Source organism: Mobula hypostoma, chromosome X1 (genome assembly GCF_963921235.1).
Source record: "Mobula hypostoma chromosome X1, sMobHyp1.1, whole genome shotgun sequence".
Lineage (NCBI taxonomy): Eukaryota > Metazoa > Chordata > Chondrichthyes > Myliobatiformes > Myliobatidae > Mobula > Mobula hypostoma.
The window spans coordinates 7,131,404-7,158,341 of record NC_086128.1 but is presented as its reverse complement, the minus strand read 5'-3'; the positions used below and the strand labels follow the sequence as shown (position 1 = coordinate 7,158,341).

At 43.1% G+C, this 26,938-nt stretch overlaps 1 protein-coding gene across 1 annotated transcript in view; it reads right to left on the bottom strand.

Annotated features, from left to right (window-relative positions):
- Positions 1-13,181: 13,181 nt before the first annotated feature.
- Positions 13,182-26,938, bottom strand: part of mrc2 (mannose receptor, C type 2) — a 247,310-nt gene continuing 233,553 nt past the window's right edge. The window contains exons 28-30 of the mRNA XM_063037085.1: positions 24,787-24,966; positions 16,973-16,999; positions 13,182-16,869 (exon numbers count right to left, since the gene is read on the bottom strand). Of these exons, the coding sequence (XP_062893155.1) occupies positions 16,637-16,869; positions 16,973-16,999; positions 24,787-24,966 (440 nt within the window). The 3' untranslated portion in view covers positions 13,182-16,636. The remainder of the gene's footprint in view (positions 16,870-16,972; positions 17,000-24,786; positions 24,967-26,938) is intronic.

Here is a 26,938-nt window from a genome sequence, read left to right as displayed (position 1 = left end):
CAGCCTTTGATAGAAAACAAATAAAAACTGAAGTCTGAACACAAACACAAACGCCGGAAGAACTCAACCAGTTAAGCAGCATCTGGAGGGAGAGGAGCTGATTATTGTTTCAGGTCAGCGACCCTTGCTCAGAACTCCGGGGAAAGTAGAGGGTTTGAATTTTCAGAGTAGAGCTGGGAGTAGGAGTGAGATGTAAGACAATAAGGTTACAAGGATCCCGAGTACTGATCACGACAAAGGAATTTTATGGAAATGAGATGAGAAAGGGACATAAACAAGGTCATGGAAATGATAAGAGAGTAGAAGTCACAAATTGCATAGATGGAAGATAAGATGTTCTTTCACTTTACATTGGTCCTTATTATGGCCGGAGGAGGCTGCAGACAGACAGGTCAGAAAGGGATTGAGACTGAGAATTAAAGATTAAAGATCAGCTTTATTTGTTATATGTACATCAAAACATACAGATAAATGTGTTGTTTGACCATAAGACCATAAGATATAGGAGCAGATTTGGACTATTTGGCCCATCAAGTCTGCTCCACCATTTCATGATGGCTAACCAATTTTCCTCTCAGCCCCAATCTCCTGCCTTCTCCCTCTATCCCTTCAAGCCCTGACCAATCAAGAATCTATCAAACTCTGTCTTAAATATACATAAAGACATGGCCTTCACAGATGCCTGTAGCAAAGAATTCCACAGATACACCACTCTCTGACTGAGGATATTCCTCCTCATCTCCATTTTAAAAGGATGTCCCTCTATTCTGAGGCTGTGTCCTCTGGTCTTAGACTATTGCACCGCAGGAAACATCCTCTCTACATCCACTCTATCAAGGGCTTTCACCATTCGATAGGTTTCAATAAGGTCTGGCTTGCATATCTCAACAGCTAGGATGCAACATCCATGGTTGATCCTGACCAATGGGGGCCTCAGAATGACAGAACTTCTAAAAGTGGACAGAGCATCAAATCAATCTTTTTATGGGAATTTATACACTCTTATGCAATAGGTAAAATGTGTCTTTTTAAATAGAACCCAGAATAGATAAAAACATAAGCAATGAGACCCTTCTTACCTGCTCCACGGCTCAATGAGATAATGGCTGACATTTTACTTCAGCACCATCCTCCTGCAATAACTCCCTCAATCTCTTGACACACTATTCCTAAAAACCTATTGAAACCTGTAATGAGCATACAGAGTGACTGGGCCTTCAGGGCTCCGCTGGTGGTGAATTCCAAAGGTTGACTGCCCTCTCCTTAAAGGAATATGTTTGTACCTGTCTCCTGAATATCCACCTCCATATTTTGAGGTTCCTGTCCGGCCTGCACAGGCAGGCACCTCCCAGTCTCCACCCAGCTGACAGGAGTCACCTACCACTCGTTTCCAACTCATCACCTGCAGCCTATTTAAATCCAGCTCTCACACACTGTCCTTTTTCACTTATCAAACCAGCCAGTCATAACCAGTTACCTTGTTGCCTGTGGTGTCTAGTATCTGTTCTCTCTTGCTTTGTGGCCCCTTGAGGCTTGTTATTTTGCAGTTTATTATTATAGTTATCACTCATCGCTGATTCATCTCCATTGCTCTGCTTTTGGGCCGAGCCCTCTCTACATTTCCCGACAGTTCTATACACTCCAGCCAGAGGACATATCTACCCTGTCGTTATCTTGCATCTTATTGTTTATTTGCATTGCACTTAATCTGTAGCTGTTACACTTTATTCTGCATTGTTATTGTTTTACCTTGCTCTGCCTCAATGCTCTGTGTAGTGATCTGTTCTGTAAGAACAGTATAGAAGACAAGCTTTTCACTATATCTTGGTACATGAGGCAATAATAAACCAATTCCAATCCCCTTAAGAATTTTGTTTGTCTTAATGGGATCACCTGTCATTCTTCAAAATTCAAGAGTAAAGACCAGTTGAACTAATCTCCCCTTACAAAACAAAACTGCCTGGATTGGGGAGCATGCCCTATGAGAATAGTTTGACTGAACTTGGCCTTTTCTCCTTGGAGTGACGGAGGATGAGAGGTGACCTGATAGAGGTGTACAAGATGATGAGAGGCATTGATTGTGTGGATGGTCAGAGGCTTTTTCCCAGGGCTGAAATGGCTGGCACGAGAGGGCACAGTTTTAAGGTGCTTGGAAGTAGGTACAGAGGAGATGTCAGGGGCAGGTTTTTTACGCAGAGAGCGATGAGTGCGTGGAATGGGCTGCTGGTGACTGTGGTGGAGGCAAATATGACAGGGTCTTTTAAGAGACTCCTGGATAGGTACATGGAGCTTAGAAAAATAGAGGGCTATGGGTAACCTTAGGTAATTTCTAAAATAAGTACATGTTCGGCACAGTATCATGGGCCGAAGGACCTGTATTGTGCTGTAGGTTTTTTTATGTTTTTATATTTCTAAAACTGCTCGTGCAGGAACCAGTTTGTCAAACTTTCACTGCATTCCTTCTATTGACATTCTGAAGTCCAGATCTAATATAAGCAATGATCAAGATGTAATTCCACTGGGGCATTGTTTCATTGGAGCAAGGTGTCTTTACCCTTGATTTCAGACTCCCTTGCAATAAAGGCCAACATAGTCCCTGGAGTAGTTAAAATCCCATAACCCTTTGACATAGGGAAGATATAAAATATTCTCCATGTGCATAGTTTAATATTTTTGTGTTCTCTAAAACATCTTATTTCCTCATCCTCAACCACCTGTGCCATCCACAGATACATACAATGGATTCCATTTAACTGGGATACATCATAACCAGTACATTTTGGCCCAATTAAGCGGCTACCCCAACTAGTCAAAGTTTCTTGGAAATAGTTAAAAAGCTATAAAAAAGATAAACTGAGTAACAAATTATGTATTTAAATAAAATACAGAACAAATTGGAACACTACCAATACTACTACAGTACTATAAAACTGTGTATTAGTTCCTAATAGTTATTGACGGAGGAATTCATCCATGTCACATTCTTTTAACTGTAAATGAACAAAATCAGCGCAGACTCCTAGTGCAGATAATGAATCCGAATCAGGTTTATTATCACCTGGAGGTGGGTATTCAGAAGTGTCGTGAAATTTGTTAACTTAGCAGAAGCAGTTCAATACAATACATACAATAGAAGAAAAAAAAAATAATAAATAAATAAATAAATTACAGTATATGTATATTGAATAGATTAAAAATCATGCAAAAACAAAAATAATATATATTTAAAAAGTGAGGTAGTGTTCAAGGGTTCAATGTCCATTTCGGAATTGGATGGCAGAGGGGAAGAAGTTGTTCCTGAATCGCTGAGTGTGTGCCTTCAGGCTTCTGTACCTCCTACCTGATGGTAACAGTGAGAAAAGGGCATGTCCTGGGTGCTGGAGGTCCTTAATAATGGATGCTGCCTTTCTGAGACACTGCTCCCTAAAGATGTCCTGGGTACTTTGTAGGCTAGTACGCAGATGGAGCCGACTAAATCTACAACCTTCTGCAGCTTCTTTTGGTCCTGTGCAGTAGCCCCTCCATACCAGACAGTGATGCAGCCTGTCAGGATGCTCTCCACGGTACAACTATAGAAGTTTTTGAGTGTATTTGTTGACATGCCAAATCTCTTCAAACTCCTAGTGAAGTATAGTCACTGTCTTGTCTTCTTTATAACTACATTGATATGTTGGGACCAGGTTGAATCCTCAGAGATCTTGACACCCAGGAACTTGAAAGTGCTCACTCTCTCCACTTCTGATCCCTCTATGAGGATTGGTATGTGTTGCTTCATCTTACCCTTCCAGAAGTCCACAATCAGCTCTTTTGTCTTACTGACGTTGAGTGCCAGGTTGTTGCTGTGGCACCATTCCACTAGTTGGTATATCTCACTCCTGTACGCCCTCTCATCACCACCTGAGATTCTACCAACAATGGTTGTATAGTCAGCAAATTTATAGATGGTATTTGAGCTATGCCTAGCCACACAGTCATGTGTATATAGAGAGTAGAGCAGTGGGCTAAGCACACACCCCTGAGGTGCACCAGTGTTGATCATCAATGAGGAGGAGATGTTATCACCAATCCACATAGATTGTGGTCTTCTGATTAGGAAGTTGAGAATCCAATTGCAGAGAGAGGTGCAGAGGCCCAGGTTCTGCAATTTCTCAATCAGGATTGTGGGAATGATGGTATTAAATGCTGAGCTATAGTCGATGAACAGCATCCTGACATAGGTGTTTGTGTTGTCCAGGTGGTCTAAAGCTGTGTGGAGAGCCATTGAGATTGCATCTGTCATTGACCTATTGTGGCGATAGGCAAATTGCAATGGGTCCAGATCCTTATTGAGGCAGGAGTTCAGTCTAGCCATGACCAACCTCTCAAAGCATTTCATCACTGTAGATGTGAGTGCTACTGGGCGATAGTCATTAAGGCAGCTCACATTATTCTTCTTAGGCACTGGTATAATTGGTTTCTTTTTGAAGCAAGTGGGAACATCCACACATAACAGTGAGAGGTTGAAAATGTCCTTGAATACTCCCGCCAGTTGGTTGGCACAGGTTTTCAGAGCCTTACCAAGTACTCCATTGGGACCTTCTGCCTTGCGAGAGTTCACTCTCTTTAAAGACAGTCTAACATCGGCCTCTGAGACAGAGATCACAGGGTCATCAGGTGCAGCAGGGATCTTGACAGCTGTAGTTGTGTTCCCCCTTTCAACTGCCTTTATACAATGCTGTTGACAATTGTATCCTCCAAATCTTCATTTTCATTGCAACATTCAAGGTGATTGTGAACACCTGCAAATTCTTTATAATTCCTAACTTGTTGATATAAGTAAAATTATTTCATTTTCACTTCCAGCTGTTTCTGGCATCTCCAAGCCTGAATGCTTGAAACTGCAGGGAAGAAAACAATTTTGAATTGTCTTACTGTTTATTTCTTGCCTACTATCAGTGTCAAAAATCATTGCTTTTTGAAAACGAGTTACTTAAAAATGCTATTTAAATATGGTTCGCTCCAAGCACGATGTTGTGTCTAATGGGTCTTAGACACTCCCATCATAGGAAACATCCTCTCTGCATCCACTCTATCAAGGCCTTTCACCATTTGATAGGTTTCAATGAGGTTCACCCTCATTCTTCTGAATTCTAGTGAATTCAGGTCCAGAGCCATCAAACGCTCTTCATCAAACATCATCCCTATGATCAGTTTATGGACCACCTCATAGACTACCCACTAATTCAGTCACCTCAGGCCCCATCTGTGAAAGAGTCTGCAGCTCCCACCTTGGCTTCATTAGTCTTCCTATGACCCCAAATAACAAAGTAGAAGCAGATCAACCTCAATCCCAAGGTAATGCCTAAGTAGGAAGAACGACTGCTGTTAGTATTTTGGACCTACTCTCTCTTTGGCATTACGGGTGCTGCAAAGAAAAGAGACACCAGGACCATCATAGAGGCTGCTGAGAGAGCCTCCAAATGGCTATGGATGAAGAGGTGTGATCCATGGACCAGTGCTGCTGGGACACAAGCCAGGGCCTGATCAACCCTGGCTGGGTCACCTGGGCGAAAATGTCTGACGTCAAAAAACCAGAGACACCCAATGACCCCAGGTTATGTTACTGATGATATGTCCCAGCACATGTATCTCAGCATCATAGGAAAGCTCTTTAGTTGTGCTCACAATAGCTATTTATCCCATTGCTATAGTAAATTTGACATTGATTGTATCAAAACAGGTACTTTCTTCCATAAAAAAATATCACCATCTGTTATGGGGGGGGCGGTGAAGGGAGGCTTAGTTGTAACATTAGTCAGCTCCATCATGGGCACTAGCCTCTGTAGTACCCAGGTCATCTTCAGGGAACTGTGCCTCAGGAAGGCAGCATCCATCATTAAGGACCCCCATCACCCAGGACATACCCTCTTTGCATTGCTACCATCAGGGAGGAGGTACAGGAGCCTGAAGACACACACTCAACAATTCAGGAACAGCTTCTTCCCCTCTGCCATTCAATTCCTGAATGGAGATTGAACCCGTGAACACTACCTCACCACTTTTTTTCCCATTTTATTGCACTACTTATTTAATTTAACTAAATACTTAATGCAATTAACCATTTTATTTTCTCTGTATTATCATGTATTGCATTGTATTGCTGCTGCAAAGTTAACAAATTTCACGATATATGCCAGTGATATTAAACCTGATTCTGATTATGAAGAAAGTGAAATGAACTCATTGTCATCTACCCAAAGAAACACAAATCATTCCCAGCAGTCATTGAAATTAGTACTTACCCTTTTAAGTAATAGACAGTGAAAGTGTCTGTCACTTATCTCAATGCAATGCACTACTGTATGATTCATTGTGCTAACATTTGGCTCCTCTTTCCACATTGGCATCATCATTACAATGCGGAGAGGACCTCTAAATGACACTATTACTGAAGTCAGTGTTGAGTGAACTTCACTGTTCAAGCAGTGGAAATTAATGGCTTTGAAACCTTTTTTTTATTTCTCTTGTTATCTTTGTAAACCTTGCCTAATTGCTGCGCTGATTAGAGTAAATCTGAAAGGTTGCTGTGAAGGAGAGAGCAGTTTATCTGCTCTCTGTGCACACAGTATGCTAGTGTAATGATGTGACGTTGATTGCAAGGTGAGAGGTACAATACTGCACCCTACCAAGTACCTATGACCAGAAGACTGGACTTTGTGGCTGCTTGTTTCTTTGTGTTCGATGATTGAAAATTGATTTCTCTCGGAGTAAATCAAGTTAATGATAATTTCCAGCTGAGGTTGCATTAATGGTGAAATTGGACAGCTTGCATGCACGTCAGTGCACCTGATGGTTTCCTGGTGAGAGGCTCACACACAACTATTGGCATCACTCATCATGCAACATAAGTGTCAGCCAGCTCCATTCTAGGTTCAGAATCTGGATCAGATTGAGATTTATTGTCACTGACATATGTTGTGAAATTTGTTTTGTGGCAGCAGTACAGTGTAATACATAAAACAATTATCATAGGTTACAACAAAACAAACAAATAAATAACTATTGCAAAAAAAGGGATAATGAGGTAGGTTCATGGATTTATAGACTGGTCAGAAATCTAATCGTAGAGGAGAGGAAGCTGTTTGTCAATCATTAAGTGTGTGTCTTCAGGCTCCTGTACCTCCTCCCTGATGGTAGTAATGAGAACAGGGCATGTCTCAGATGGTGAGGGTCCTTAATGATGGATGTTGCCCTTTTGAGATACCACCTTCTGAAGATGTCCTTGATGGTGGAGAGGGTTGTGCCCGCGATGAACTCTCTGCAGGAAATTACACAAAGGAGCTTACAGCTTGTTGGATACTAATACAAATGTACATAATCCAAAGTACTCAGTCTGTGCTCAAACTTACTCCAATTTTTTGCTCAATGGTTATCCCATGGGTAATCCAAGCATTGGGTTGGTTGGGCAAATTGATCCCTAAGGGCAGCTGACATTGCTGACACAGCAATTGCCTATACCTTCACTTATTCTCTTGTATTATCCTGTCTGCTGGTGTCTCACTGCCTGTGTCATTATGACGGAAATATCCATGGTAAGTTTGGTATGTGAATAAGATTTTCACATGCATATTGCCTTTAATAACCTCAGATGATTTACTGCCTGAATATATTAAACATGGCCAAAAAGGTAAAGCTGAAGGCATTTCAGAGTGAGATATGGTTGTAGGATTTGACAGAAGTTCATTATGGGAATGGCAAATTTCAAACTGTCATAAAAATTTCTGCATACCAAGAGTAATTAACTTCTGGAACAGAATCCCAGATGTGATAAGCAGTGAGGAACCAATGAGAAATCTTCCTGGCACTGGTTAGTCGATGCTCACTGCTTATCATATCTGGGAGTCTGTTCCTCAGCACATGACACTGTGAAGGGAGGAAGGAAAATTTCATTCCAGTTAAGTCCTCCACCCAATGAAATATTTTCAATAGAATTTTGTCAGATTTACACCCTGTTTTGTGTGAGAGATAAGTGCAACACCCTCGAGGCAATATCCTCGAATCAGGCACCAGCTTCCGTGAGATTTCACCATGGTCCCAGTGAGAGACAAACTGCATCATGACAGGTGGCTGATCACTGCCTGACCCATTCTGTTACCTCCATCAGTGTGATCCCAACATACCAGAGGCAACAAAAACCCTTTGCTAAAAAATTCAGTGGTGAAGGTTACCAGAAGATATATCTTCTCAGACTGTGCCCTCTCTTGTTAGCCATTTCAGACCAGGGAAAAAGTCTCTGACTATCCACATGATCAATGCCTCTCATCATCTTATACACCTCTATCAGGTCACCTCTCATCCTCCGTCACTCCAAGGAGAAAAGGCCGAGTTCACTCAACCTATTCTCATAAGGCATGCTCCCCAATCCAGGCAACATCCTTGTAAATCTCCTCTGCACCCTTTCTATGGTTTCCACATCCTTCCTGTAGTGAGGTGACCAGAACTGAGCACATTACTCCAAGTGGGGTCTGAACGGGGTCCCATAAAGCTGTATCATTACCTCTTGGCTCTTAAACTCAATCCCACAGTTGATGAAAGCCTTCTTAACCACACAGTCAACCTGCGCAGCAGCTTTGAGTGTCCTATGGACTCGGACCCCAAGATCCCTCTGACCTCTGAGGTAGGAATTTGTGGGCTCAAGTCTCACACTCGAGATGTAGTTATGAAACCTAAGCTGATCAGTGCATTTCTGAGCGAGTGCTCTCATCAATGAGACACAAGACACATCGGCCAGTTTCCAGCCAGTGGTGTCTGTGCCAGCTGTAAAGGAGCCATCAGGAATAATTCCATTCTGCGATTCGTAGTCCTCCAGGATTGAGAGATGTAAGTGCATATTCAGATATTTTTTAAAGAAGAATTTCTGCCTCCACCAGCCCTTCAGACAGTAAATTCCAAACACACCTTGTGGAAAATGCTTCTTCAACTTCATTTTATTTAAAATCCACTAGTTATTGACATCTCTGTTAAGGGGAAAGTGTTTGTTCCGTTCATTCTCATTAGGCCTTCTTTCATTTTACACATTATGAGTAAATCTCTCCTCATTTTATTTTATTCCAAGGGAAACCCAGCGCAGCCAATCTTGCCTCAGAACTAATATTTTCCATTCTTGATATCAGCATAAAGTTTAACACAACACAACACAATCATTTTTCTTCTTTTAGTTACCAGACTCACGTGCAGTCTTCCAGATGTTGTCTAATTAGTGTTTTAAACCATTCCAGCACAGTTAACCTCCTTTCCTATTGTGCCCTTGGGTCAATATAGTGTCCCATCAAATTTTCCAATTACCATATCTACCTGTACAACTACATTCAGCATGTCGAGGTGCATTCCAAGTGTAAATAAAAATCAAAACGCAGCAGATGCTGGAAATCTGAAATAAAACAGAAAGTGCTGGAAATACTCAGCAGGACAGACATTATCTGTACAGAAAGAGATAGGGTTCATGTTTCAGGTAATTTGGGGCTATGAAAGCTTTGCATTGTAGGAGAATTGAGGGTGAGGCAGAATAGCCATAATCATATTGGATGGTGCACTAGGCTTGACCCCACTCTTTCTCCTATTTCATGTCAAAAGGCATTCACTTTATTTCTCATTCAACAGATGCTGTCCGACCTGATGAGTATTTCCAGCATCTTCTGGTTTTATTTTTGATTTCCAGTATCTGCTTTATTTTTTATTTTAATTTAAGGACTTCCCTTGGTTAACTTGCCTGTATTTTTCCACACACTCTCTTTGATGTCCAAATTAACTCTTCAACTTTCTACATGCCTCAATGTTTTCTGTGCTGAATTATAGAAACAGGCCCATTGGCTTGCTATTGCTCATCTTTGGTTACCTGTCACAGGCTTCCTTTTATCCCTGTTCTCTACAGGGATGGGGAACTGTGGTCTGCCTGCCTAGAAAGATGTAAAAGGTGATTGGAACAGCGAAGCAGTTATCCCAGTGCCTTGGCCAACATGTACATCATGCCAATACTGGAAACACATATCCAGTGATTTATTTTTCTGCTGTGCATAGGAGGCAAATTTGGCAACAGTATTTCCCATATAACAATGATATCTACTCTCAAAAGTGCTTCAGGATGTCCAAGAGTCATTAGGTACAGTTCATAAATACATCTTCTTTCACCCCAAAAAATGAATTACCTCTGCAGAAATAAGTATGCTAATATTTACAAATCAAACCTGAACACTGAAATTATTCTGCTGAAGGAAAGAAGTTAAATTCTGGATTTATGGAGACTTTGTGATGAGTTTCTGGGGGTAAACTAACAGAATTTGCTAGATTTTACTAAGTAATCATATTGTAATGACATTACTAATTTGTAGATGTCACTTATACACAGTAGCTGTTTCTGTACTTTGCTCTACAAGGCAGGGAATATATGATCCTGCTCCAAGAGTGCTAGGCTGCTCTCATTGTCAGTCAGTAATATTGTCGAGCTTTCTACATTAATTTTCTACATTTCTCATGAGTTACCATTCTTCAGGGGCACAATTGAGAGCATCCTGACTAGCTGCATCACCTCCTGGTATGGGAACTGTACCTCCCTTAATCGCAGGACTCTGCAGAGAGTGGTGCAGACAGCCCAGCGCATCCGTATTTGTGAACTTCCCATGATTTAGGACATTTACAAGGTCATTGGGGACCCAAGTCACCCCAACCACAATCTATTCCAGCTGCTACCATTCGAGAAGCGGTACCGCAGCATAAAAGCCAGGACCAACAGGCTCCAGGACAACTTCTTCCACCAGACCATCAGACCGATGAACTCGCGCTGACTTGAGTGCACTCTATATTACATTGACTGCTCTATTTATTTTAAATTATTATAAATTACTATGATTGCACATTTAATGGAGACGTAACATAAAGATTTTTACTCCTCATGTATGTGAAGGATGTAAGAAATAAAGTGAATTCAATTCAATTCAATTCAGTTCACTGGAAACTGGGCAATAACACCATAATGCGAAGCTTACAAATATTTTGTACCACTCCATCTCCATGCTGCCCTTCCTTGGGTTACAAAGACCCAACTTATGGACAACCTGTATGTACGAATGAGCTCTTAAAAATATGATTAAATTCAAATGAGAGACAATCTGGGGGGCAGGGGGGGGCAGGGTTTACTTCCAAGTAACTTCCCAGCACTAATCAGACACCGACATCTCTTAAGAACACTGGCTGCCAGTTTCACTGCAGGAGGCCATTTAAGAGAGTTGGTTTGGAAATCGAGAAACAATTGTTTCGATTAATACTTGCACAATGATGCCCCATTAAACAATGTCACATCCACTGATACTTCAAACCCATTGAAACGAGCCACTGAGTGTAGGGAATCCTGATGTTTTACCACGATCACTATGATGGGGAAGTCTAGAGTAAACGTTCTTGTTAATTATCCCGCATCAAACACCATTCTTTACTATAAATAGAGATATGTTTACCATATTGAGTGATTTTGTGTAAAATGAACTTAGATGTCTGTAAAAACTGAACACGTTTTTAATTGAGCACACCCTGTACTGCTGTCAAAGAGGACCAGATGAAGCCCCAATGATACAGGTAATGCCAATGCGAAGTTAAGTGAAAAAGATTTAAAAATTCTACTTCTCTGTTATAACAAGACCCCCGTTTCTTTTAAAAGCAGTGGAGAGATAGTGCATTCACTCATCAGACATTCTCTCAACACCAGTTATTACTAACATCAGCCTCAAAACTGAAATTAAACTTCACAGCATTTTGGCTGAGAGCAGTTTAACATTCTTCACAGTTATCACAAATATCTATTTCTGTCTGATGACATCCATATAGGGCGTTTGTAATTTAACTGTTAAATAAGGACAGGTGAAACCCTGCTTTCCACTGGGAAGTTGTATTTGAATGATTTAGTTTTACAGATGGTAGTGGGCAGCTTTTTAGCACTGCTGCCTCACAGGTCCAGCGACCTGGTTCATCCTCATCTCCCAGTGCTGTCGATGTGGAGTTTGCATGTTCTTCCTGTGACAGAGTGGGTTTCACTCTGAGTGCTCTGGTTTCCACCAACACCCCAAAGGTGAGCAGATTGTTGGATGAGCTGGCCTCCAGTGTGTAGTGAGGGAAAGAATCTGGAGACAGTTGAAGGGGGTGGGGAATGTGAGGAGAAGCAAATAGGTGCTTGTTATTTGTCATGGATCCAGTGGGATGAGGGGTCTGCTACTATGTTGTGTGACTCTTGTAATAAAAAATAACAAAAACTACGTAGGTGGAGTTGGGTCTCAAGTTCTTGGCTGAATCACCACTTCTCAAATCATTCCTCAACTGAGTAAACCCAAGCCCCATGAAAGTACAGTAGACTTCCACACTGGACATAAAAATGCAATGGAAAGTGAGGTGTGGGATCCAAGGTCACACACCCAGATTTCCTGTTCAGGCCATGTTTTCCATGGCCGGACTTGCATTCTGTAAACTGAAACTAATTCTTGCTAGACAGTTCCAGTTTTCCAGTAAGTGCAGGCCAAAATAAACTACACACATTCCCCTCTGTAAGTCTGCTGTAAAGTAAATAACCATCACAAGGTGGATTTTCAGGTCTGTGAATATCTTTCACTCTTTAATTCAAGTGCTAGAGATGACTGAACATCACTGAATTGGTCAAGAAGGGAATCCAGGACTCACCCCACTCCATCACCAATCACCAGCAAGTAATCCTATTAAAACAGGGCACACGAACAAGAGTTCAAGTTCATATATGAATTGGATGTACATTATGAGAGGTAGACTGGTAAGGGGCTCCATTGCTTTCTCCAACACTTTATAAGTTCTCAAGATATGGGTGAGTCTGATAATTGGTCATTTTCTGATTGGTTGCTTTATAAGTTTGCAATTTAAATGATCTGAAGGGAAAATAATAAAGGGTGTGTAATACAATAGAAAGCCTGACATCTCCTGCCAGGCTCTGCCCTGCTAATGTGCATCACCCATGCAGTAGAATCTAAAATCAATTTCAATCTACTTGACTATCTGCAATGAAGGCACAATCAATAACTCTGGTTGGCAGAGTTACAATCTAATTCTTTGAGAAAGTCAGTGGAGGAATTACAGCAAAATAAAAACTCTTCAGAACATAAACTTTAAAAAACACTTTATTCTGAGAATCCTGTTTGGCAAATGTTTCTGTCTTCTGTTATACTCAGCAATAGAAATGGACAGAAAATCACTTTTTAGAACTCCTCGATCACAAATTGTGTAAGAATGAAAAGCTTGAAGTCACTTCCAGTACAGGAAAGGGCTAAATCCCTACTGGGTTCCCTAACCCCTGAAAATCAAACAAATTTTACTCTAAAATTATTTGGACCTTTTGCACAGATGAAGTTGGTTCAGCCAGTTACACTGAGCAGGCTCATTACAGGTTACAGTTGTTTGCTGCTTTCCTCTTTGTTTCCTGACGGGCAAAGTAATGCGTGGCCACTGACATGAAGTGAGCCTGTTCTGGCTACGCACGCACACCAACATCACAACCACACCCTGCATCATATGATTGGCACTGAGACTCTTCATGGCTCAGTGTACAGATCACTATTACAATAAAGTGCCCTAAAGAATCCTTTGTAATGGCTTCAGATGAACGTTGGTCTCCAGCGTTACAATGCCGTCAATTGAAAGAATGTCAGAAAATAGGAGGATTTATTTCAATCAAAAGGTCATGGATCTGTACAGTATAAAAATAGGCTTCTCGTCCCACCATGCCCACACAAACCCTTTTGCCCATCTACAATAATACTATTTGCCCACATTAGGTCTGTATCCATCTATGGCTTGCTTATTTAAATCTCTGTCTAAATGCCCCTTATTGTAGTGACTATCTCTAATTCCACCACCTCCTCTGGCAGCAAGCTCCAGAAACCAACCACTCTCTGTGTAAAAAAAAACAACTCTCAGATCTACTTTAAAACTCCAAACTCCCATGTTAAAACAATGGCCTCTCATGTTTGCTACTCGTACCATGGGGAGGCATGATGCTAAAATTCACAGTCATTTCTTACATTACCCTGGATTCCTAGTACCCCAATAGAAATTTATTGTGTTCCTGTGATGGTAAAAAATGCCTTCAACCGTTAAAAGCTATCCAAATTCACTTTACTTTCATCGCTTTGTCTGCCTTATGGTACTGAGGAGAGATATAAATTCTTACCTTGCCTTCTTTAACTGCTTGCTACCAGATGAGATCTCTATATTTCTGATACACCTTCATCTTCTCTATCCTTTTTTTTCACTTTTTGCAGTGACTAACCCTCTCAGTGTTTGTCCACCATATTTTTAACAGAACGTAGAACAATAGAGTCGATGGTAAGGAAGGCATGTCCCATGATATTATGTTGATACCTTAATCTACTCCAGGATCATTCTAGCTTTTTCCCACCACATAGCCTTCCAGTCTTGCCTACCTAAGAGTCTCTCCCTATGTAAAATACTTACTTCTGACATCCCCTATATACTTCCCTTCAATCACTTTAAAATCATGCCCCCTTGTATTAGCTATTTCCACCCTGGGAAAAAAGTGATGACTGTCCACTCAATCTATCATCTTGTACACCTCACATCTCATCCTCCTTTGCTCCAAAGAGAAAAGCCCTAGCTTGTTCAACCTTTCCTCATAAGACATATTCTCTAATCCAGGCAACATCCTGGTAAATCTCCTCTGTGCCCTCTCTAAAGCTTCCACATCCTTCCTGTACTGAGGTGACCAGATCTGAACACAATGCTCCAAGTGTGGTCTAACCAGAGTTATATAGAGCTGCAACATTACCTCATGGCTCCAGTCCTCCCAAACTATGAGCTCTGCTCCCTTCTTCCCCCTCATTGCCCCAATATCCCATCCTTCACCAACATCATTCTTCACTGGTATTTGTAACCTTCCCTGAGTCCTCTATTCTTCTCTAGGAACAGTTCACCTACTGTCCACCAACATTAGGACTCAGGATCACACAGCACAGAAACAGGTCTTTTAGCTCACTTTTAGCCATCAACCAGCCATTTAAACCCACCCAGCACTGAGCTCATTTTATTCTCTGCACTTTCCCACAACTTGCCCCAGATTCTTCCATTCACCCAGAGAGAAATTTACAATGGCCAATTAACCTACCAACCACATTTCTTTGGGATCTTCTCTGCTGGTACATCCCTGTGATCTGTTGACTGGTCACTTCCCCAGCCCGACACAATAAAAATCTAATGAATGTAGCAACCCTCAGGAGCCAGGAAACTTCCTAATGACCCTTTAGAAGTGGACACTTCTTTCACAGATCACATCCCATATTTCCTCTACCTGTCTTTCAAACAGGAGACATTGGACATCTGGAAAAGAAGGTGTTCCCACATCTGCCAACTTGAATGTGCTCCACATCCGATCTGGTTCACTTCTGTCTCTTCTGCCTTTACAATGAACAATGAAAATCTTCAAACAACTTTTAAAGACAAGTTTTTCAACTCCTGGCTGAATGCAAATTGAGACAAAAACAGAAGGCCATTCAGCCCTCAACTCTGTGCTGCCCTTCTACCAGGTTATGCTTAATTTGAATCGTAACTCCATTTTCCTTTTACACTTGTAACTCTTGGTGTACTTTCCTATCAAAGGTCTTCAATCCCAATTTTGACATTATCAATTGACATCTAATCTCTAGTATCTACAGGCAGAGTTCCAGCTTTTTGACGCTGTCATTCTTGACATCACCACTTATTCCCTCCACCCCCCCACCCCGATTCCTATTTCCCCACCAGAAGAAATGTCTCCTTCATTCTATTCTGCTAAACATGAACCACCTTAAATATGAGTCAAGTGTATAACAAGTGACAGGTCAGAGGAGTTAAAAATCACCCTATATCAATCGAGTACACACCCCAATCTCTTAAGATTCTTCTAGTGCAGGGGTTCCCAGCCTGGGACCCTTGGGTTAATGGTGGGGTCCATGGCATAAAAAAGGTTGGGAACCCTTGTTCTAGTGTCACCTCTGTCTATTTTCTATGCTGCTCTAAGGTTTCCACAGCCTCTAGAGGGTTGGAGTCACAAGGAGATCAAAAGCTGTTCTTGGGAAATATTTCAAGGTCAAGGGTGAACAGCCCAGGTCTCTCTTACTCAGTGTAAACATATTCCTCCATTTTCATCTGCAAAATGACTGGGGTAAACACTGTGGCCAACATCCTTACCAAGCTGAAACTGAGGGAAGGTTCATCACGTGTAGTGCATGACAATTTTACACTTTGTTTTACGCACTTTTACATAAAAACACTCCTGGACCATAGTCAATAAGACAGTTGAAGCTTGTTTATTGGGGTGCCCTCATGGATACAAATTGCCTCCATTGTCAGATCGTCGCAGTGAGGCAAAATCCACCAGTGTGATGTAAATATATTCTGTATATCTATATATAATACATACATATATTATATATACATATACACATGGGGAATGAACGGGTTTCCTATAAAGGCATGTCCCCACTAAGCAGTGCCAACTGCATCCCGAATGTTACGGTGGTGGGACTCTGAGCTCTTTGTGTTCCGATCACCAGTCTATGCTTTCCACACTGCTCGAGGATGAAGAAAAGGCCCAGCGTTATTCCTGTTGTTCGTTCATCTCCATGTCTGACACCAGGATGTTTTTCTCCACCGACTCGCTGGGTGCAGAGGATGTTCGGCTGTACCGTGCACTCTCAAAGGCTCTGCGCCGTGAGCCCAAGGCTGCCCGCCGGCGATACAGTAGCAGGAGGACCACCACCACCACCGTCAGGAGCACCAACGCGCCCAGCACGTACAGGATGATATCCAAGGTGCGGCCTTGCAGATTGGCTGCAGAAACAAACACGCACAAGCAAAGACAAGTGAAACCCCGGCACTGAGTGACTGCTTAAATAAAAATCACTAGCAAAAAACTGTGGGAGGTTTTACTCACAGGAATCAGCAAGACTGCTTTCTTGAACTGTGTGAAGAAATAAAAGAAAAATTGCATTAACTTAATTAACAACCAGAGGAATTAACAAGGTTCCCATCTAAGGCACAGCAGGTGCACTTTGACTCTGTACAACAGTGTAACATACTGTAAGTGTGGTGAATAGCCAAGATGGTTAATAACTCTTCTGCTTGATTTTAATCAAAATAAAAACTGCATGTGAAGTAAAACAGATTGCTAGTCTGGTACTGCATAAAGTCAGGATTATCCCTGCAAAATTTGTCTATTTATTTATTGCTTTATTAGATATAGTGCAGGACAGGGCCTTCCAGCCTAACAAGCTGTGCTGCCCAGCAACCCACCTATTTAACCCTAGCCTAATCACAGGACAGCTCCAAGAGGACCACAACCTTGTTGTAGTGTTTGGAGGCTTGTGTGCCTCAGTGACCTGGAGAGCAATGTTGGCTGGAGTCAGGACCTTGTGCTTTGACTCCTGGTTGTGCCACCCATGCTAAACAGGTCAAAGGGTAGCGGCCAGTCTAAGAGAGGTCCACTGGTCCTCCAGGTTCGGGGATTCAGCTCAGGGCTAATACTTTATACTTTATACGTTTGTACTTTATTGTTGCCAAACAATTGATACTAGAACGTACAATCATCACAGTGATATTTGATTCTGCGCTTCTCGCTCCCTGGATTACAAATCAATAGTAAATATTAAAAATTTAAATTATAAATCATAAATAGAAAATAGAAAAATGGAAAGTAAGGTAGTGCAACAAAAAAACCGAGAGGCAGGTCCGGATGTTTAGAGGGTACACCCAGATCTGGGTCAGGATCCATTCAGCAGTCTTATCACAGTTGGAAAGAAGCTGTTCCCAAATCTGACCGTACGAGTCTTCAAGCTCCTGAGCCTTCTCCCGGAGGGAAGAGGGACAAAAAGTGTGTTGGTTGGGTGGGTCGTGTCCTTGATTATCCTGATTAATTATTATTATCCTTAATAACCCAGATTGGTCAAAAAAAAATGTAAACAACAATGAAGAATCCTACATCTGTGTGTGACGGTATTCCTGGGTCTCCACCTGGGACTTGCATGACTGATAGGGGTGAAAACCCAGAGGAAGCTACTGACAGGATGAAAGCGCTGTACTGTAGAGGCAGAAAGGAGCACCCAGAACCACACCTGGGGCACAATAGGACAGTTAGAGATGAAGGACCTTCATTGCTGTCCTAAGTGCCAGTGGTGTAACAGGCAGTAGGTAAGTAATCACAGGACCATTTGTAATGACCAATTAACTTACTAACCCGTAGGCCTTTGGGCTGTGGAAGGAAACTGGAGAACCCGGAGGAAACTCACGCATTCCACAGAGAGATTGTACAAACTCCTTACAGACAACACCAGAACTGACCCCCAGCTGTAATAGTGTTGTGTTAACCACCATGCTACAGTGACAGAAGAGGGACACTGTACAGTTTTTAACTTTTCCGTAAAAGGTATCATGCGGGAACCTTATGGTAGAGGGCTGGATGAGTTCTATGGTGAAGGATGCATGGTAACACAAAACACCAACCATTTATTTCAGAGGTAGGGTACAGGCTATGGCGTGGTATGTGGAAAAGGCTAGCTTTGCCTTACGAGGAGATCTCCCCTCTGCTGGAAGCAGACCACTTAGAAAATCATGGAATCACTCAGCGAGCCGGGGCGGAATCTGTGGAGAGTAGAGTTCATTCAAGGTGGACGGCACTTTTCGTGAAGGTCAGCAGACAGCTAACTAGGCTTACATCTAACCTCATAAGTTTGACCCTTGGCTTACTCCAGCACAACTGGTGACCCAGAGACAGTCAGGCTACAAACGGACCTCAACTCAATCTTAGACACTAGAGATTATGGAAATCTTGAACAACACACACAAAATGCTGGAGGAACTCAGCAAGCCAGTTGGCATCTAAGGAGGGAAATAAACAGTTGATGCTTCAGGCCAACACCCATCATCAGTCTGGGTGAAGGGTGTTTCCATTTGATTCTGCTTGACTTGCTGAGTCCCTCTAGCATTTTGTGTGCACTGCTGGGCTCAGTCTTGGCAACTCAGTCGTAGGATCTGTCATATTGCAGGTGGCCGCCAGGTTATGGCAGGGTTTCTGTGGATTGTCCACAACCCAAACAGTCTGTAGGCGGGAAATGTTAGAGTGAGTCAAGTTCCCACACAGCAGAAGATGCCTACACCTCCTGGCAAATTCACCCTGCCAGTCCTGCAAACGGGTTGCATATGTCTAGCATTTGTGAACTAGGTAGGGTAGAACCTGTACATTGATATTCTGCTTAAATATGGAGCATGCAAAATGAGGCTGCTGAGAACCCCACAAGTCAAAGTCAAATTTTTCAAAATGCAAAGTTCAAAGTTCAAAAGTACAAAGTAAATTTACTATCCAAGTACGTATATGTCACCATATACAACCCTGGAAAACATTTTCTTGAGGACATAGATAGTAAATCCAATAAACAAACAATCAATGAAAGATCACATCCAACAGGACGGATAAACAACCAATATGCAAAAGACAATAAACTGCAAATACAAAAGAAAAAAAGAAGAACAAATAAGCAATAAATAACTAGGACATGAGATGAAGAGTCACTGAATGTCCATAGGTTGTGGGAACATTTCTGAGTGAAATTACCTCCTTTAGTTCAAGAGCCTGATGATTGAGGGGTAGCAACTGTTTCTGAACCCGGTGGTGTGGGTCCTGAGGCTCCTGTACCTCCTTCCTGATGGCAGCAGTGAGAAGAGAATATGTCCTGTGTGGTGGGGGTCCCTGATGATGGATGCTACTTTCCTGCAAATGTAGATGTGCCCAATGGTGGGGAGGGCTTTTACAGTGATGGACTGGGCCATATCCCTTACTTTTGGTAGGATTTTCCATTCAAGGGCATTGATGCCATACCGGGCCATGATGCAGCCAGTCAATATACTCCCCACCACATATCTATAGAAGTTTGTCAAAGTTCTAGATATTATGCCAAATCTTCGCAAACTCCTCAGGAAATAGTGGCACCGCGGTGCTTTCCTCGTAATTGCCAAGACAGATCTTTTGAAGTGATAACACTGAGGAATTTAGAGTTGCTGACCCTCCCCACTCGGATGCCCCAGTGAGAACTGGCGCATGGACTTATGGTTTCCTCCTCCTGAAGTCAATAATCAGCTGCTTGGTCTTGCCGACATTGAGTGAGAGGTTGCTCACTCAGCCAGCTTCTCAATCTCCCTCCTTTATGCTGACTCATCTCCACCTGGTGTCATCAGCAAATCTGAATATGGCATTTAGAGCTGCACTAAGCCACACAGTCATAAGTGTGAAGCGATTAGAGCAGGGGGCTAAACACACAGCCTTGTGGTGCTCCTGTGCTGAGGGAGATTGTGGAGGGGATGTTGTTGCCAATCCAAGCTGGCCGGGGTCTGCAAGTGGGGAAATTGAGGATCCAGTTGCACAGGGAGGTCTTGGAGCTTATTGATTAGATTTGAGGAGATGATAGTGCTGAATGCAGAGCTGTAGTCAACAAAGAGCATCCTGATGTGTACATCTTCACTGTCCAGATGTTCCAGGGTTCAGTGAAGAGCCAATGAGATGGCATCTGTTGTTGATCTGTTGTGCTGGTAGGCAAATTGGAGTGGATCCAAGTCACTTCTCAGGCAGGTGTTGATGTGTTTCATCACCAACCTCTCAAAGCACTTATTCACAGTGGATGTAAATGCTATTGAACGATAGTTCAAAGGTTCAATTTAATGTCAGAGAAATGTATACAATAAACATCCTGAAATGCTTTTTCTTCACAAACATCCATGAAAACAGAGAAGTGCCCCTAAGAATGAACGACAATTAAACGTGGAAACCCCAAAGTACCCCCCCCCAGCTCCCCCCTCTCGCGCGTAAGCAGTGGTGAGCAACGATACCCCCTCCCCCCAGCAAAAACAAGCGCACCCGCTACCAAGCACAAGTGTGAGCTAGGCAATAGCAAAGACACAGACCTTGCAGCTACCCCGAAGACTATTGCACTTCATCCAGCATTCAGCAACCCACAGGTTCTCTCTCTCCCTCATAAGGGAGAGGGAGGTGTCCCTCATTTTCACAGCGAGCGGGAGACATAACAACCCGCTGGTTTACGATGTTAAAAAGTATGTTTCGTCGCTTTTTACAAGCTGTGTGCCTGAAGATCGCAAAGATCTTTGGTCTTCGGGCCCACAGTGAAAGATTTTCCGGCCTCCCCAACGACACAGGAGTCTCCTGCCGTGACACCGACCCTCAATCCGCCCGTCTCCAGAGCCCCGAGATCTTAGGCTTCCAAACACTAGGCCGCCTCTCAGGCTGAACCCTTGGCGTGCCGAACAACGGCCGGTCCTGAAACCCTGAGAACGGGTCCCATTCCCGCAAAGAGCCGGAGTCAGCATGCAACTCCAGGTCAGGGTCTTCAAAAGAACCCTGAAAGAGAAAAATAAAGGTATTAAAGATGGAACCATGTTCTTCTCAGGCACTGGTATGTGAAGCCTGCTTGAAGCAGGTGGGAATCTTAGACTGCCGAAGCGAGAGGTTAAAGATCTCAGTGAACACTCAACACAGTTGATCAGCACAAGTCTTTAGTACTCACGCAAACACAAGGAATTCTGCAGATGCTGGAAATTCAAGCAACACACATCAAAGTTGCTGGTGAACACAGCAGGCCAGGCAGCATCTCTAGGAAGAGGTACAGTCGACGTTTCAGGCCGAGACCCTTCGTCAGGACTAACTGACGAAGGGTCTCGGCCTGAAACGTCGACTGTACCTCTCTTTAGTACTCAGTCAGGTACTCCATCTGGGCCGGATACCTTAAATGGGTTTACCCGCCTGAAGGAAGCTCTCACGTCGGCCTCAGTGACTGAAATCACACAGTTATTGGGGGCTGTGGGAGTTTGTGAAGGTTCCTCCATGGTCAAAGCGAGCATTAAAGGCACTGAGCTCATCTGGGAGTGAAGCCTTGTCATCACCTATGTTGCTTGGTTTCATTTTGTAGGAGGTGAGAGCATTCAAGCCCTGCCACAGCTGTCAAGCATCCTTCAGTGATTCAAGTTTGGTCCGGAATTGAGACTGCTTTCTGGAGATCGTACCTGGACCTCTTGTAACGCACTTAGTCGCCACACCTGAATGCCATGGATCTGGCCCTCAGTAGATTGTGGATTTCATGGTTCATCCAGGACTTCTGGTTGGGGAAGTCTCTGAATGATTTAGTGGGGACACACTCATCTACAACTGTTCTTTATAAAATCCATGACATCGATGGCGTTTTCATTCAGATCCTCTGATGAGTCCTTGAACACAACCCAGTCCTTCGACTCAAAGCAATCCTGCCTTCTGCAAACACCTCTTTATTGTCCTCATCTCTGGAGGTTTGCTCTTTATCCTCTGCCTGTATGCAGGTAGGAAAAGGACAGCCAAGTGATCAGATTTCCCTAAATGTGGTCTGGGCATGGAATAGTAAGTATTCCTAATCATAGTATAGCAGTGGTCGAGTGTGTTGGGACCCCTGGTGCTGCAGGTTATATGTTGATGATAATTGGGCAGAGCTTACTTCAGATAAGCCTGATTGAAGTCCACGGAAATGATTTGAAAGGTGTTGGTGTAGACTGTTTGCTGATGACAGCACTCAATATCTTGAGTGCCTGATTAAAGTCAGCCTTAGGCAGTATGTAAACTGTGGTCAGGATCATAGAGGAGAACAGTCGGAACTTAATCATTAGATGTTCCAGGTTGGGGGAACAAGGATGTGACAAGTCCGCTGCGTCCAAATGTCACAGAATTTATCATGAAACACACATCCCCTCCTTGTGCCTTCTCCGAAATAGCAGTCTGGTCTATCCTATGCACTGAGAAGCATTTAGGTCTTACCAACCTATCTGGCATGTCTGGAGTGAGCTATGTCTCCATGAAACACAGAACGCAGCAATTCCTCATTCACCTCCGATACAGTAATCTTGCCCTTAGGTCCTCAATCATGTTCTCCAGTGTTTGCTAACAAGGTGCTGGGCAGAGGGAGTTTCATTCCCCGGCATTTTAGTCTGGTTTCGAGTCCTCCCTCACTTTCGGCCATGGCGATGTACCTTCACCTGCTTAAAAGTGCCATACCTGCATACTTGAGAGTTAAATCCACTGAGTCGTTCAGAAGTCCTTCTTATCATCTTATGCATAACTACATGTCTGCACAGATGCAATGAAAAGCTTACTTGTCACAGCATCAAGGAAGCTTTTCATTGTACCGATGCACATATGTAATTGTGAATATGAGAATAAACGCAACTTGTGGGGTTCTCAAATGATAAAGAGCTGCTTTCCTTCCAAAATCACATGGGCTGATTGCTGTAAATAAGGATCTGCTTGGGTCAGTGAAAGGACACATCCTGCTAAGTACTTCCTGAGGTGATTCAAAGGGCAATGGTTTGTCTACAGATTGGATAACAAGGTTGTCCGTAGATCTCTAGGTGCTCCCCAGGGACTGCGGGAACAGCAGGAAATAACTGGCCTGTTTTTTAAAGATTGTTTTGCATCTGTAACACAGTGCTTCCAATTAAAGAGCACTTTGCTGTCTACACATGATCTGATCCCAGATAATTCTTACAAAAAATGAACTTCAAAAGAACCAAAAAGAAGATGCAGGCAATAATAAGAGTGATGTGTTCACGGTAGGTTCCCAAGCAAATGAGTGTCCCAGCTAGACTTTGGAGGTCAGCATAATCCTCAAGAGCTCACAAGCTCCAGTTTCAACCCAGGTGTGAACTGCCCAGGCTGGCCTTGGCTAGGACCAAGGAAATGGCAGAATGTTGGCCTTGATGCCTGTGAGTCATGGTGTGGTTGTGGAAGGAGGAAGCGGAAACTGCGGTTGGACAAAAGCTGAGCACACCAGAGTTTCTGCTCTTTGTTCCTAATTTGTCTGTCTCTGATAGAGTGGCTGTCAACGTCAATGTTGAATGATGTCAGGTGGCACGGTAGTGTAGTGGTTAGCACGCTTTACAGTACCAGTGACTTGAGTTCAATTCCCGCCGCTGCTTGTATGGAGTTTGCACATTCTCCCCGTGACCACGTGGGTTTGCTCCTGGTGCTCCTGTTTCCTCCCCCAGTCCAGACCTTCCAGTTGGTAGGTTAACTGGTCGTTGTAGATTGTCCTGTGATTGGGATAGGATTGCTGGGCAGTGCGGCTCGAAGGGCTGGAAGAGTCTGTTCCATGCTGTGTCTCAACAAATAAATAAAAAATTTGGCTGGGATAAACCTCACTAAAGGGACTGAACAGCCTTCTGGGGGTATGAATCATGGCCTTGGGGGAGAGCAGGAGAAAGAGTGTCACCAGAAATATCTTGTTAGGTTGTAATACGTGGGCAGTTCCCGGGTTACACCAGTGTGCCACTCCCGAGAGCTGTTCATAACGCTAAGTGGGACTGGACAGCGAGCAGTTGTGTTAAGGGCTGCTGCCAGCTGGCCTCACGGACTGAGTCAGTGAGCGAGCAAGTGACCTGGCTCAGTGATTCCAGCTCTACTTGCCTCCACCCGGATCCTGATTGTCTGCACTCAAGGTGTGGGGAGAGGAGGCACATGGAAATGCCCCATTCCCACCTGGCAGGAGATGCTTGTCGCCCTACAGCAGCCGGCAAATCCATCTCCACCCATCCTGCCAGTTGCCAAACACTCACTTGTATGTACAGGGAATAAACAAATTGAACCAATGACCCTGCCCGTTGAAGACAGCGTGTGGAGTTGCATTACATTCTGCTCATCTCAGAAGTTTCTTCTCTTTCAGCTCTTACCTCTTGGCATTTTGCAGACGATGCCTAGCGCGATACTGGTGCAGGGACCAATTCCCCAGATGCCGGTATTGCTCTTGATCCAGTAACATGAGTTTGGACTCATTAAGCTCATGTTCTCAGTTTCTGGAGCCCAGTTTGAATAGTTCAACGGTGTCTTATCGGGCCAGACAAGTGTGCCACCTGAAGCAAGGGAAAGTGAACTGAAGATTACACCAATGTCCAAAGTACATTTGTTATCAAAGTATGTATCATATCCAACCTTGAGATTTGTCTCCTTACAGGCAGCCACAAAACAAAGAAACCCATTGAAAAAGACTGTCAAACTCCCAATGTGCAGAGAGAAAAAAACAAATCATGCAAACAATAAAAAATAAGGAAATAACATTCAGAACTCAGTAAATAAACTATCCAGAGCAACTGGTTACACTGCACAGTAACTGCTAACTACAAACACTATGGGTTCTGTGTGAAACCCAAGTAATCACAGGTTGGCTGTGGTTGTTAACTAGAGTAAAGAACATTGAGAAGACATTTGACAGTCATGGGCTATTTCAATACTCTGATTGATAACCAGACTTACCACAGAATTTGATCACATAACTCTCTAACAAAAGTAACTGATTGATAACTACACTAATCACATGGTACAGTAATTACCAAAATCACCCGGTGAACTCTGCATTCAAATGACTACACATGTGGCTCTCCGGGCTTTGCTCAGTGCTGCCCTCCAGTGTTCACTCAGTGAAAGAATAAACTGGACCAGGATTACAGTCATACGACTCAGGGCTACATTATTTTTTTCTGCGTGACTGTATGTTTTTCTGAAATCATAACCATTTGTGCTTTAGTAAACAATGAAGCTATCCGTTAACCAGATTCTATGAAATGATAGAATATATGTCCTGGTAACCACTCGTCTTTCGAATTGATGTCGCTGCTTGGCCATTGCTTTAATTGTAACACCAGTTGTAACACAACTCCCTCTCCCCAGCTTCTCTCTACTATCTACCGTAACACAGCCAGTAGTTGCACAAACTAATCCAACTAGATGAACTAGTGACACACATGGTAACCATTTTAACTTTAGCACTGAATTCACTGTTTGGAAACTAGGTTAGTGACAAAACTGATTATGCTGCACAATGAGCAGAATAGCTACACCACATGGTAACTAACTACATTGCTTGGTAATGAAATATCTAGAACAACCTGATGACGTGGCCTCGAAACCCATTCACTATATTCATAGCTTATACTCTATACCAGAGGTCCCCAACCTTTTTTGCACTGCGGACCGGCCGACCGGGGGCGGGGGAGTGTTAATCACGGCCGGAATATAGGTGATAAGTCACTTATAAGTGGCTAATACACTCAATTTCATTTCTAAAGGGGTTAATCTAACAAATTTAATATTAAACACACAGCGCATATTTTCCTCGCATGAATATAGTGATAAGTCAATTATAACAGTGGTCCCAAACCTCCAGGCCGCGGACCGATACATTGCCGTGAAGAATGCAGTGGTACAGCGGTGCTCGGGATGCACCCAGCACATCTTTAAGAAAAAAAGCCGAAATAAACAAGCTAATTGATTAGGTGCTGCCCGGCAGTAAATGTCGGCCCAGATCAGAGACGACGCAATCAGCAATCGCCTCTGATCTGTGCTGACATTTACGTGCCGAGTGGCACCTAATTAATTAGCTTGTTTATTTCGGCTTTTTTCTTAAAGATGTGCTGGGTGCATTCCAGCCACAGCTGTACCGCTGTATTCTTCGTGGCCCGGAGGTTGGGGACAACTGAATTATAAGTTACTTATAAGTCAATAGCATCATAACATTTTAAGTAACGTTTAGATATTAAACGCACAGCGCATATTTTCCTCGTATGAACATATAAAATCATTGCAATACACCAATATTGCTGAATCAGTGGGAGCCCTGGGCCTGTTTCCCTGCAACAACACGGTCCTATTGAGGGGTGATGGGAGACAGCGATACTCGAAGGGTTTTCCTTATGTCCAGTCTATTCCGCAACTTAGTTTTCGTTGCATTCATTGCAGAAAACTCCGCTTTGCAGTGATATGATGTTGGAAATGGAAGCAACGTTTTCAGTGTTTTTGTGGCTATCTCAGGATATTCAGCCTTGACTT